Source organism: Capra hircus, chromosome 29 (genome assembly GCF_001704415.2).
Source record: "Capra hircus breed San Clemente chromosome 29, ASM170441v1, whole genome shotgun sequence".
NCBI lineage: Eukaryota > Metazoa > Chordata > Mammalia > Artiodactyla > Bovidae > Capra > Capra hircus.
Window position 1 is genome coordinate 11,877,569 of NC_030836.1, and position 12,358 is coordinate 11,889,926.

Consider the following 12,358-nt stretch of genomic DNA (forward strand, 5'->3'; position numbering starts at 1 on the left):
CCACTGGGCTCTCCCTGCGCAGGCAGACTGAGTCCTCTCCTCAGGACTCTGCTGAAGCCCAGGTTTCCGCACCCAGATGCCACGCACGCCAGCAGGTATGCCTCTTGGGCTAGAAGTGTGGGGACGTGGCCAGGACCTTCTGTGTTGGTCCCTCTGTGCCCTTCAGTGCTGTGGGCCAACTCCACCCCGCCCTCCAGCCCCTGAGGTCCCCTACCTGTCCCTGTCCCGGCCAGCCTGCCAGCCCCGCAGGAGGCTCCTGCCTAGGGAGCGCTCTTCCACAGCCGGCTCCCAGGCGTGCAAGTCCCGTCCCAATTCCTCTTCTCCCTTTCCCTTCATACTCCCAGTTACGTGGGGATTGGAGCTTTGGTTCTGTGAGATCTGCAAGCATTTGTAGGTATTCTGTGAGAACTGTTCCAAGTGTTGATGCATTTTTTGATGTATTTGTGGGAGGAAGTGAGCTCCATGATCCTGTCCTTCAAGCCATTCTGAACTGGAGTCCCAATATTTTCTCAATATAAAGGAAAAAATGAGGCAGTGGAAATGGCTATGGACAAACACTGAGATTAGTGACTGTCATTCTGTAAAACAGCCACACTGATTATACAACATGAATATGCTAAATAATATATACCAACTCACCTGTTCGTCATAGCAGCCCTCTTAGGCAGGTGGTTATCCTCATTTTACAGCTAAAGAAACAAGCTAAGTGAAATTAAGGTCACACCGGTGAAGCTGCCAAGGTCACACAGTGGCTAAGTCACACAGACTTTAACTCCAGATTTTATACCCTTAATCAGAAGAAGAATCTCCAAGTTGAGTTCTTTGATAACTCACTCTAGTTTTGATTTGCATTTCTCTAGTACTTAGCAGCTCTATCCAGGCTCTTCTTTTCATGTGTCCAGGTTCATTCCTGGCGGTGTCCAGTGACTATGCTGTACCGCATTGCAGAAGAAGAAAGGGGCAAGATGTGGGCAAACCCTTTCCCTTCAGAGACATGACCACAAGGTTATACATGGCATTTCTGCTCACGCTCTTATCGGCCACAACCTGGCATCTGCTGCAAAGGAAACTGAGAAGTCAGCCCTTAGCCTGAGGAGCCACAAGCCCGGGTAAATCCTAATATTTTGGAAAAAGAAGAGAAGTTGGGAGACAACCAGGGAACCTCTGCCACAAGGGTGCGTGCTTCTGTTAAAACGCTCTCCGGTATTTCCTGCCTCACTGGTACAGACGGAGATATGGCCCTGAGAAAACTGAAACAAGTAATACAACAAAGTGTGAGAAAACTGAGCGAACAGAAGAAACCGTTCCAGGGCGGGATTACCTTACAGTCACAGGCTTGAAGGAAAAAGTAAGGCTGTGTGAAGTCCCCGAAGGGGAGGGAAATGCTGGACTTGGGAATTCCGGTTGTGGTAAAGAAGAATGTAGACGCTGAAATTTCCCTCCTAAGGTTAGAATCCTAGCTCCATGTTGCTGTGTGACTCTGGGCGAATTCCTTAACCTCCATGTATCAAGTACTACACCTCCATCATATAAGCTGTGGTGGGAATTAAGCAGTAATACATGTGAAGAACTTACACAGATCACATACACAGTGCCCAATAAATGCTGACAACCATTTTTACTACCGAGTGAAAGCCTATTGCACAATAGTGACTATAAGGGTTATGGAAAGGATAGGTAAGCCACGTTTTAACACTTGCTTATAGCCCTTGACAAGCCTAAACAAGTCTTAGCAACCAAACACACTCATGTCCGGGCATTTGAGTCCTGGTGATACTTGGCCAAAATGGCCTTCAGCACCATGTAAAGTATCTGCCAGGGCCTAGAGGCTGGACAGTCTGGGGTGTGGTGAGAAGGCTGCTGCCAGTGAAGCAAGGGCTTTGGGCTTGATTATCATTGGATATGATTATCATCCTGTCCAATCAACCTTGTCTATTCCTTTCTTATAAAGCTTGCAAGACAGAACAATGGCTGAATTCTAAAGCAGATTATTTAGATGTGTATTTTTAGCAAACACATATTACCTATTTTTTCTTTTTATAAGAGCTGATTTTCATTTTATGTAAATTTCCCTGGAGATATTTCGTTTTTATTATAAAGTTGTCCTTTTCTAAAACTTATTAGTCTTGTAACTTCCCTGGTGGTCCAGTGGCTAAGACTGAGCTCCCAATGCAGGAGGCCCAGGTTCAACCCCCAGTCAGGGAACTAGATCCCACATGCTGCAACTAAGACCCGGCACAGTCCAATAAGCAAACATTTAGAAAACAAATAAATAACACTTACTAGTCTTTTTCTCCCAAGTTCAGATGTTCTTTAACAGTCAAGCCATTTGACATACATATGACTAAAGCAAGCACATGAAAGATGCTCAACATCACTATTTATTAGAGAAATTAAAGCTACTATGAAGTACCACCACTCACTGGTCAGAACGACAATCAGTAAGAAAATCTACAGGACTTCCCTGGTGGTCCAGTGATTAAGAATCTGCCTGTCAATGCAGGAGACATGGGTTCAATCCCGGGCCTGGGAAGATCCTGCAAGTCACAGGGCGGCTAAGCCCGTGAGCCCTAGAGCCCATGGTCCACAACAGGAAGCCTGTGCACCATGAGGCCGGGCAGCCCCTGCTCACTGCAACTAGACAAAGCCCACACACATCAAAGAAGGCCCAGAGCAGCCAAAAGTAAATACATGTGTTTAAAATTTACAAATAAATGCTGGAGGAAAAGGGAACTGTCCTATACTCTTGGTGGGAATGCAAATTGGTGCAGCCACTATGGAAAACAGTATGGAGGTTCCTCAAAAAACTAGAGTTGCCATATGATCCAGCGACCCCATCCCTGGGCATACAGGCAGACAAAACTATAATTCAGAAAGGTGCATACCCCTCTCTGTTCACAGCAATCCTATTCACAACCACCAAGATGTGGAAACAAGTGTCTACCAGCAAATGAACGGCTTCACTACTCAGCTATAAAAAAGAATGGAATAGTGCCATTTGCAGCAACATGGATGAACCTAGAAGTTATCATACTAAATGAAGCATGCTAGAGACATGTCACTTATATGTGGAATGTACATATATGACACAAATGATCTTAACTATGACGCAGATACAGACTCACCAACATAGAATAAACCTGTGTTGCCAAGGGAAGGACGGGTGGGAGAGGGATGGATTGGGAGTTTGGGACTGGCAGATGCAAACTATTATCTATATAGACAGAAGGGGTAGACAATAATGTACTACTGTGTACCACAGGAAACTATTCAATATCCTGTAATAAACCACAACGGGAAAGAATATGAAAAAGAATGGGTGTATATTTATGTAGCTGGACCACTTTGTTGTACAGAAGAAATAAATATTGTGTATCAACTATACCTCAATAAAATAAATTAATTTTAAAAAGTCATTTGAAAAGTTGGGGGGAAAAAAGCTATGCCTACACTGGTAAGATAGTACTCTCTAGAAAGTAGAAGAAATATAATTTATTATGAAGCCATAACAGAACTTTTAATAATCTTTAATATCTATAAGTAAACCTTTTTATTATTAACTGCATTATATTTTAAAGTTTATGTAAATACTTGGAAAATTAATAATTCACAAATACAAAGTTTTAAGTTGCCTACATAAATATATAAAAAGTATATTGGGAGGGGAAATACAACTGAGTCCATGTAATTTTAATCCCTTTGATACTATGTAATATATTTCTGCCTTCAGAATTGGAATAACTGCACATCAGAGTAATTCTGAGATGAATTTATATAGATTTACATTTATATCTATTTAAAAATAGAAAAAATCAAGCAAGTTTATTTAAAGCTATCTCTTAGTACCTTTTCACAAAAACTCCTCCAGAAGACACCTTCTTCTTCACTCGTCTCTTCTCTTTGCTTAACTCACAGGAAATGTCATCTTCCTACAAAGGAAAAGATGGCCAAATTAGATATTAGGATTTCTATGCTAGACACATTTTCATCTTTCTACATTATCTGTTTCAAAAAAAAGAAAAACCATGCTAATAATTTTCAACTCCAGTTTACATCTCTTTTAGAATTTTGTGTAAATAACTTCTTACATCTGAAGCATCAGAGCATCATAATGTGCTGACTTATCAACCTGGGAGGCATCAGCCAGCCCTGCCTTCCCCTCACACACCCTGAGTACCGAACACCTTGTCATTCCTGCTTCTCTCTTAGACCAACATTACACAGCATGTTACTAAAGGAAATAACACAAAGTTAATATGCCACCCTTTGGATTCTTAGCAAGCCCCATTCTGCTAGGAGTCACATTCCAGGGTCCCTCACGTCCTTCTCTGTTCACACATCCCCTAACCGCTCTTGTCTTGTGTCGTGCTTTGCCCTGTTGTGTACTACTTCTGAATATTTCTCATCCATCATGGTATTGTCAGTATCTAGCACAGAAGACTCACTTAATAAAGGCTCTGGGCAGGAGGAAGAGAAGACTAGAAACACTGGATACTCATACATGTCAGTCATCTTTGAATAATTCTTCTAGTCAAAAATGCTCTGTTCAGTTGAGCAGGACAGATCTGAATGCAGCCGGAGTTTCAGGAACATCACAAGGCGCATGTCTTATGAGGAGAGCCCACTACTAGAGGCGGCAGTCCCCAAGGTGTTCCCACCCACACCTTTGCTAATGAGGTCAGTCAGCTTAATTCATACGAGCGTATGAACACAGAAGCAAACTGCTGTTAGGAAAACAAAATCACATATCTGTTCCTTTTCCTCAGCTGCAAACTTGAGCGAGGAATAGATGGAGAATCTGCTAGCCATCCCTTATAGCGGCCACGCACTGGTGTGCATAGAGTAATACGACCCTTTCTCTTGAAAAAGCTTGCCAACCAACCAGTCTGAAGACCAAGAACAACAAACCTTTCAGTGGGGTTTAGCAGATGGTGCCCCTGTACTTCATACTTTACACATACAACAAGGTGAAGCAGGTTGTATTACCAACATTTTAGAGATACACAGACAGAAGTCTGAGACATTAAACAACTTTCCCCAAGGTCACAACACTAAGTCCAAATTTTGTCTGACACCTAAGATCATGTAACACCATTCTTCAATTCTGTCTTCCAGCAAAAAATTTGCTCATTGAGTTCCTACAACTGTACTATGTACTGTATATACTATGCTGTAGGTATACAAATAGGCATGAGAGCTGGTTCCCACTCAGGAGTCTGGTGGAGTAGCAGATGGAAAATAGATGCTCAGCTGACCCCCAGGTTACAGTAGGACCTCAAGATCATCGGGATGAATGCAAAGATGTACACCAAAGAAAAATACTGAGGTAGGGCAGGAGTTTAACCTCACCCAACTAAGAATCAGCGAAAGAAAACAAAAAATGTAGGGAAAGACAGGAAGCTACTTGTCAGAGAGAGCCAATTTTCTAGTGCTTAATAGCGTTACCAGACTTTTGCTAACAGTAACATTTATTTTCCTTCATTTTTTATATGCTAACTCCTAAAGGAGGTTTTTAACAATCCCAAATACTCTAGAAAGTGATTAAATACCAAAGCCTCAACTAACATCAAATAGGTAACTTGTTCTATCGAACCAAGCCTTACCATAAACTAGTTCAAAAGAAAATAGGTGCTTGGCACCCAACAGGCCTCCAGTAAGTGTTCACTGAAAGTTCCAGATTCCAAATGTTTTTGCATTTGGGGAACATTCTTCACCAAGATTACTCATTTCCTCATCATAAATTATAGCCAGAAACATTTTTTCTCCCTAATATGTGTTTTCTCCCAAACTTGGGAGAAAAGAACTGCAATACTGAGAGGTTAAACACATAAATCATGATGCTTAGGCACCAAAAGCAATTCTAAGTGTACATTAGCCAAAAACCCCTCTATGAAAATGTATGTATTCTAAATATTAACCAGTTTCCATCTGAAAGAATATACAGGTTTGTTGAAGAGCCCAACACCACTGCACATGAAACTGGTGACACAGGCATATGGGATTCTTGTTTTTACAAAGTTCCACGCAACCTAAGAAGTTCTGGGAAGCACACCCAACTAAAACGAAGTAAATCCCACCTTCTTGATTGTGAGGAAAGTCTTAATAGAGTGTCAAAAGAGTATAACCAATACAAAGACAAATCACAAACTTCTAGAACTTCCTTACAGTAATAGCTCAGCATGGATAAACTCACTTAAGCTCTCAGATTGTTCCAAAGACCATTAATGGGCTCACAGGCTAGGATGTCAGGACAGAGAAAAGCCCAGCAGAGAACATATCAAAGTCCAACCACATTCGACAGCCTTGTAGGTAGAAAACAAGAGAAAGTTAAACCTGAAAGTAATCATGGAACATTACCAGTTCCACATTAGCCATTCTAGATTAGCAAGCATGGCCCAAAGCTTTACACCAACGACCTCCCAAATGACAGTGGTTTTAGACGGAAGCATGAGGAGTTCAGTGCTGCCTCAATCTGTGGACAGACATCTCTACCGAAGCTATTAAGAGTTCCCATCTAGTTTAAGTTTTTTAAGTAAACATTTTAAGTACAATACACATATTAAAAGTGTTAGTTGCTCAGTCATGTACAACCCCATGGACTGTAGCCTGCCAGGTTCCTTTGTCCAAAGAATTTTCCAGGCAACACTGGAGTGGGTTGCCATGCCCTTCTCCAGGGGATCTTCCCGACCCAGGGATCGAATCCAGGTCTCCTGCTTTGCAGGCAGATTCTTTACCAGCTGAGCCATCAGGGAAGCCACATATCAAAGAGCACCCCAAAGAGTGTGCAGTGTGATGAACTTTACAAATGAAAACAAAATGAACAAAGGCCTGGGGGTGGGAAAGTGTTGGGCAAGTTCAGGAAAAGGTAGGCTACATGTAAGAGAATAGAAAACAACAAGCTTGTGAGGTGGGTTAATATAAGCTGACATAGTATATGAGAAAGCACTACAGAAAGTTATTATCAAAACCAGTTATAAAGAAATGATTTAAGTACATTACATCAAACTAGCCTAAGAAATTATTTTCTGGCTAAAAATTATACTATTGCAGATTCTTTTATAGATTATTTTACAAAATCTTAAGATGGCGACCAAATCATGGGTCTCTTTATCAGCAGGTGGCAGGAGAAAGATTTAGTGAGAGCTTCTTGAAGCCTCTATAAAAGTAAGTACAGAATCCAAAGTTCATTTTATTTATACTTTATGTGTTTAGACTCCAAAATAAACTAATTCCTTCTCCTCTCGATGCATAGGGCTCTACACATTTATCCACTATGTTTATACAACTCAAATGTAGAAAATGGAAAGAAAGAAAGGATAAAAATAGGAAAGGATATGAGGAAGGGAGAATGTAATACTATGAATACTGGAGACAGAAGATACCTCAGGATTTTCACACAGCATTTCATCTAACATCAATACCCCGTGGGGTAGGTGTTATCCCCATTTTACAGATGAGGAAATTGAGACCCAGAAACTTTTGCAGAACAGAAAATAAGCAGTTTCCATGAGAGGTCAGTGACATTTGCTCATTTACAAAAACTGGTGGAACCTACAGGACCACAGAACCCAATGGGCCCAGAGCACAGGACCACAAGTCGGCACTCCTGAGAGCTACACATTGCTGGTAGAGAGCAAGGTCTTAGGGAGGAGGTGCTCTAGAGCGTGCTGTCAAACTTACCCTGGGAACACATGTTTCTGGGCAAGAAAAGAGTAATCATAAACAGCTAAAGCCCCAAAAATGTCCTATGCAGACCATCAATTTGGATTGACTCAAAAGGTGTGCAGCAAAAGATACAGGCAGCTAGTAAAGAACAGTGTACGTCCCTGCTCTGAGGAGACCGGAGCTGGTAGATTTCCCACCACAAGGTGGACAGGTGGTGGATCCAGAGTGTGGTAGTTTATAAAAGGTGTGTGTCCAGAAGACCACACCGCAGGACTTCCCCAGCCAGCCTCTCCATACTAAAGTGTCCCCAGGGGCTAAACATGAGATCAGATGATCACGGCAAAAGAAGAGAATCAGTTGATCATGATGATTAATTATATCCCCTGGAAAATTAAGCACAGATGAGATACCAAAACCCAGAGAAAATGTTTGTATTTGCATATAGAAATACACACACGCGCTTGCAGGTGAACAGAATGTTGCCTAATACAAGACCAAACCACAGCAGCTTCTTCTGGAGAATGCAACTCAGAATGGGAAGGAGCATCTGCCCTGCTTTTAACATTTAACAACAAGGACATATATTATTTTAGTATTTTTAAAGTGGTTATTAAAGTCCTCGTGGGTGAGTTAATTTTGTTCTAGAGCTTTACCACCTCAAATATGATTTATAATAAAAACTTCCTGGCTTCTTTTTATTTTGTACAAATTAATAATCTCTTAATTAATCTCTTGTATATGTATACACACACACATATATATATTCCTTTCATTCTTCGAACACTCTAGAAATTATAAATTATCTCCAATTTATACCTAAGGCACAGAAAGGTTAAATGACTTGTCCAAACCAAAAAATGGTTGTAGCTGGAATTCAAACCCAAATAGCTCCATCCAAAGCTTGTACTCTTAGCTACTCTTATATACTGTCTCTTGAGAAACATAAACGTGTTGAGAAGGATACCAACCACAGCCACAAAGCTGGGGACCTGAGTTTTTTCCAGCATCTCCTTGAGCTGATCCACCTCCACTCGAGACTCATCCAGCTGACATTCTAACTTCTCTCTGCGTAGTCGTTCATACTCGAGCTGGCCCTGCAGCTCTTTGATAGTCCTGTCAAAAAATTTTGTTTTCAATCAACCAATATCAACTAGTAATTATTTCTGGTAATAGTGAAAAGTATCCATACATTACATTTAAGGCAAATAAATCATGTATTCAACAAATATGTATTAAAAGTCTACTGTGAGCTCACACTGATCTAGATCCTGGAAATAAAGTAGTGAACAAAGTAGGCCGTTTCTGCCCTCATGGGGCTTTCTTAGGCAGGAGAGAAAGACAGTAAAGAAAATAAATAAGAAAATATATGTACTTAAATATAAGTATGTTGGAAGGTAATAAATGCTAGGGAGGGAAAAAACAGAGCAAGATAGTCATAGACGATGTTGTAGAGGAAGGGGTTAATATTTCATACACAGTGACCAGGGAACGCCTTACTGAGAAGGGGGCTTGTGAGCAGAATTCCAAAGGAAATAAGATATAATTAAGTGGATATCCAGGGAAACAGCATCCCAAACAGAACAGCAAGTGCAAAGGTCCTGAGGCAGAGAAATGCCTGGGGAACTAGAAGAAAACTGGAAGCGAGTATGACTGGAGTAGAGTCCGAGAGGTAAAAGAAGCCAGAACAAGCAAGGTTGTACAGGTCACAGGGAGGACCAGGCTTCACTCAGTGAAACAGGAAGCCATTGGAGGGTCTCGACAGAGAGAGAGCAGGACTATAGTAACTTAGATTTCTTTTGCTTTGTTCAGCTTTCTTTCTAATGATGTAGAATTCACTTTGTGTGATTACACAAATATCAAGTAAACAATTCAATGAGTTTCTTTTCTTTTCTTGTTTCATGGCCAGGCCGTGCAGCATGTGCCCCCTGCAGTGGAAGCACAGGCTCTTTAACCACTGGACCACCAGGGAATTCCCTTCAATGAGTTTCCACTAACGTGTACACCTTTGCATCCACCATGACTACCAAGATACAAAACACTTCTGTCATCTCAGAAAGTTCCTCACATTCTCCCCAGGCAATCTTCGCTTTGAACAAACACCCAAACTTCTGAACACCTATCATGCTCATAAACTGGAGAAGGCAATGGCAACCCACTCTAGTACTCTTGCCTGGAAACTCCCATGGACGGAGGAGCCTGGTAGGCTGCAGTCCATGGGGTTGCTAGGAGTCGGACACGACTGAGCAACTTCACTTTCACTTTTCACTTTCATGCATTGGAGAAGGAAATGGCACCCCACTCCAGTGTTCTTGCCTGGAGAATCCCAGGGACGGGGGAGCCTGGTGGGCTGCTGTCCCTGGGGTCGCACAGAGTCGGACATGACTGAGGCGACAGCAGCAGCAGCAGCTGCTCATAAATGAAGTTGTACATTATATATGTTTGTGGGCCTGGCTTCTTTCAGTGAACAATAGGTGAGATTTATCTGCTTAAGTTTTAACATGATTAACAGACCACAGGGTATGAGAGTGGGAGAGGAAGGAGCAGGGACAAGGAGTTGGGAGACATATCAGGACAATGTGAAAATAAACAAAAATAAACCCAGACTAGTGATGCTAGGATTTGAACCAGAGTTATTTTCTGCCTTATTGGGATGATGAGGGGACCAGAACTCCCAAGGCAGGCTGAGTTGGATGTCAGGTCTCAAAGAGGGCAATCTAAGAATAAACAATAGTAGCTCTAGTATGGAAGTGAGTGGGGTTGAGGCTGGGGATAGGAAAGAACAACATAACTATGGAAACCTAGAATTCATAAAACAGGAAAAGAAACTCAGCCCCATGACTGATTCCAAGTTTCATCTAACTAATTAAAAAATCAAAAGGACATTCCTTGACCAATTCTTAGCCAGGTTTTCTTTACATTTACATCTAGTATCAGGAGTTTGTATCCAAAGAATAAATGTCTTAGGATGTACTAGTGGGGAACAAACAAGTGGATGGATCATGGAAAAAGCAAGGGAATTCCAGAAAAACATCTACTTCTGCTTCATTGACTACACTAATACCTTTGACTGTGTGGATCACAACAAGCTGTGGAAAATTCTTAAAGAGATGGGAGTGTCAGACCACCTTATCTGTCTCCTGAGAAACCTGTATGTGGGTCAAGAAGCAACAGTTAGCATCAGACATGGAACAACTGACTGGTTCAAAACTGGGAAAGGAGGACATCAAAGCTGTATATTGTCACCCTATTCCCTGGTGGCTCAGATGGTAAAGCATCTGCCTGCAATGCAGGAGACCTGGGTTCAATCCCTGGGTTGGGAAGATCCCCTGGAGAAGGAAATGGCAACTCACTCCAGTATTCTTGCCTAGAAAATTCCATGGATGGAGGAGCCTGGTGGGCTACAGTCCACGGGGTCACAAAGAGTCAGACACGACTGAGTGACTTGACTTCACTTCACTTATTTAATTTATATGCAGAATATAACATCTGGGCTGGATGAAGCACAAGCTGGAATCAAGATCAATAGGAGAAATATCAACAACCTCAAATATGCAGATGATACCACTCTAATGGCAGAAAGTGAAGAGGAACTAAAGAGTCTCTTGATGAAAGTGAAAGGAGAGTGTGAAAAAGCTGGTTTAAAACTTAACATTATGGAACAAATGGACAAATTCTTAGAAAAGTATAACCTTCCAAAACTGAATCAGGAAGAAATAGAAAATCTGAACAGATCAATCACAAGCACAGAAATCGAAACTGTAATCAAAAATCTTCCAACAAACAAACCCCAGGACCAGATGGCTTCACGGGTGAATGCTACCAAAAATTTAGAGAAGAGCTAACACCTATCCTACTCAAACTCTTCCAGGAAATTGCAGAGGGAAGCAACTCCCAAACTCGTTCTATGAGGCCACCGTCACCCTAATACCAAAACCAAACAAAGACGCCACAAAAAAAGAAAATTACAGGCCAATATCACTGATGAACATAGATGCAAAAATCCTCAACAAAGTTCTAGCAAACAGAAACCAACAACATATTAAAAAGATCATACATCATGATCAAGTGGGCTTTATCCCAAGGATGCACAGATTCTTCAATATTCGCAAGTCAATCAATGTGATACACCATATTAACAAATTGAAAGATTAAAAACCATATGATTATCTCAATAGATGCAGAGAAAGCCTTTGACAAAACTCAACACCCATTTATGATAAAAACTCTCCAGAAAGCAGACACAGAAGGAATACACCTCAACATAAAAAAAGCTATATATGACAAACCCCAACAAACATTAATTCTCAATGGAGAAAAACTGAAAACATTTCCTCTAAAATCAGGAACAAGACATGGTTGCCCACTACTATTCAACATAGTTTTGGAAGTCCTAGCCACAGCAATCAGAGAAGAAAAAGAAATAAAAGGAATCCAGACTGGAAAAGAAGAAGCAAAACTTGCACTGTTTGCAGATGGCATGACCCTCTACAAAGAAAACCCTAAAGATGCCACCAGAAAATTACTAGAGCTAATCAAAATACAGTAAAGTTGCAGGATACAAAAGTAATACACAGAAATCCCTTGCAATCCTATATACTAACAATGAAAAAATAGAGAAATTAAGGAAACAATCCCATTCACCACTGCAACAAAAGGAATAAAATACTCAGGAATAAATTTTCCTAAAGAAACA

General features: G+C 41.2%; 1 protein-coding gene across 6 annotated transcripts in view; it reads right to left on the reverse strand.

Annotated features, from left to right (window-relative positions):
• ANKRD42 (ankyrin repeat domain 42) overlaps window positions 2,745–12,358 on the reverse strand; it is a 58,838-nt gene continuing 49,224 nt past the window's right edge. For 2 of the 6 annotated variants that reach the window (XR_001917480.1, XM_018043075.1), the window contains 2 exons: window positions 8,634–8,778; window positions 2,745–3,929 (listed from right to left, as the gene is read on the reverse strand). Coding sequence is in view for 5 of the 6 variants with exons in the window: in XM_018043075.1 (XP_017898564.1) it covers window positions 3,840–3,929; window positions 8,634–8,778 (235 nt within the window). In the remaining variant the exon portion in view is untranslated. The remainder of the gene's footprint in view (window positions 3,930–8,633; window positions 8,779–12,358) is intronic. The other 4 variants (XM_018043076.1, XM_005699470.3, XM_018043074.1 and 1 more) reach the window with 3 other exon arrangements.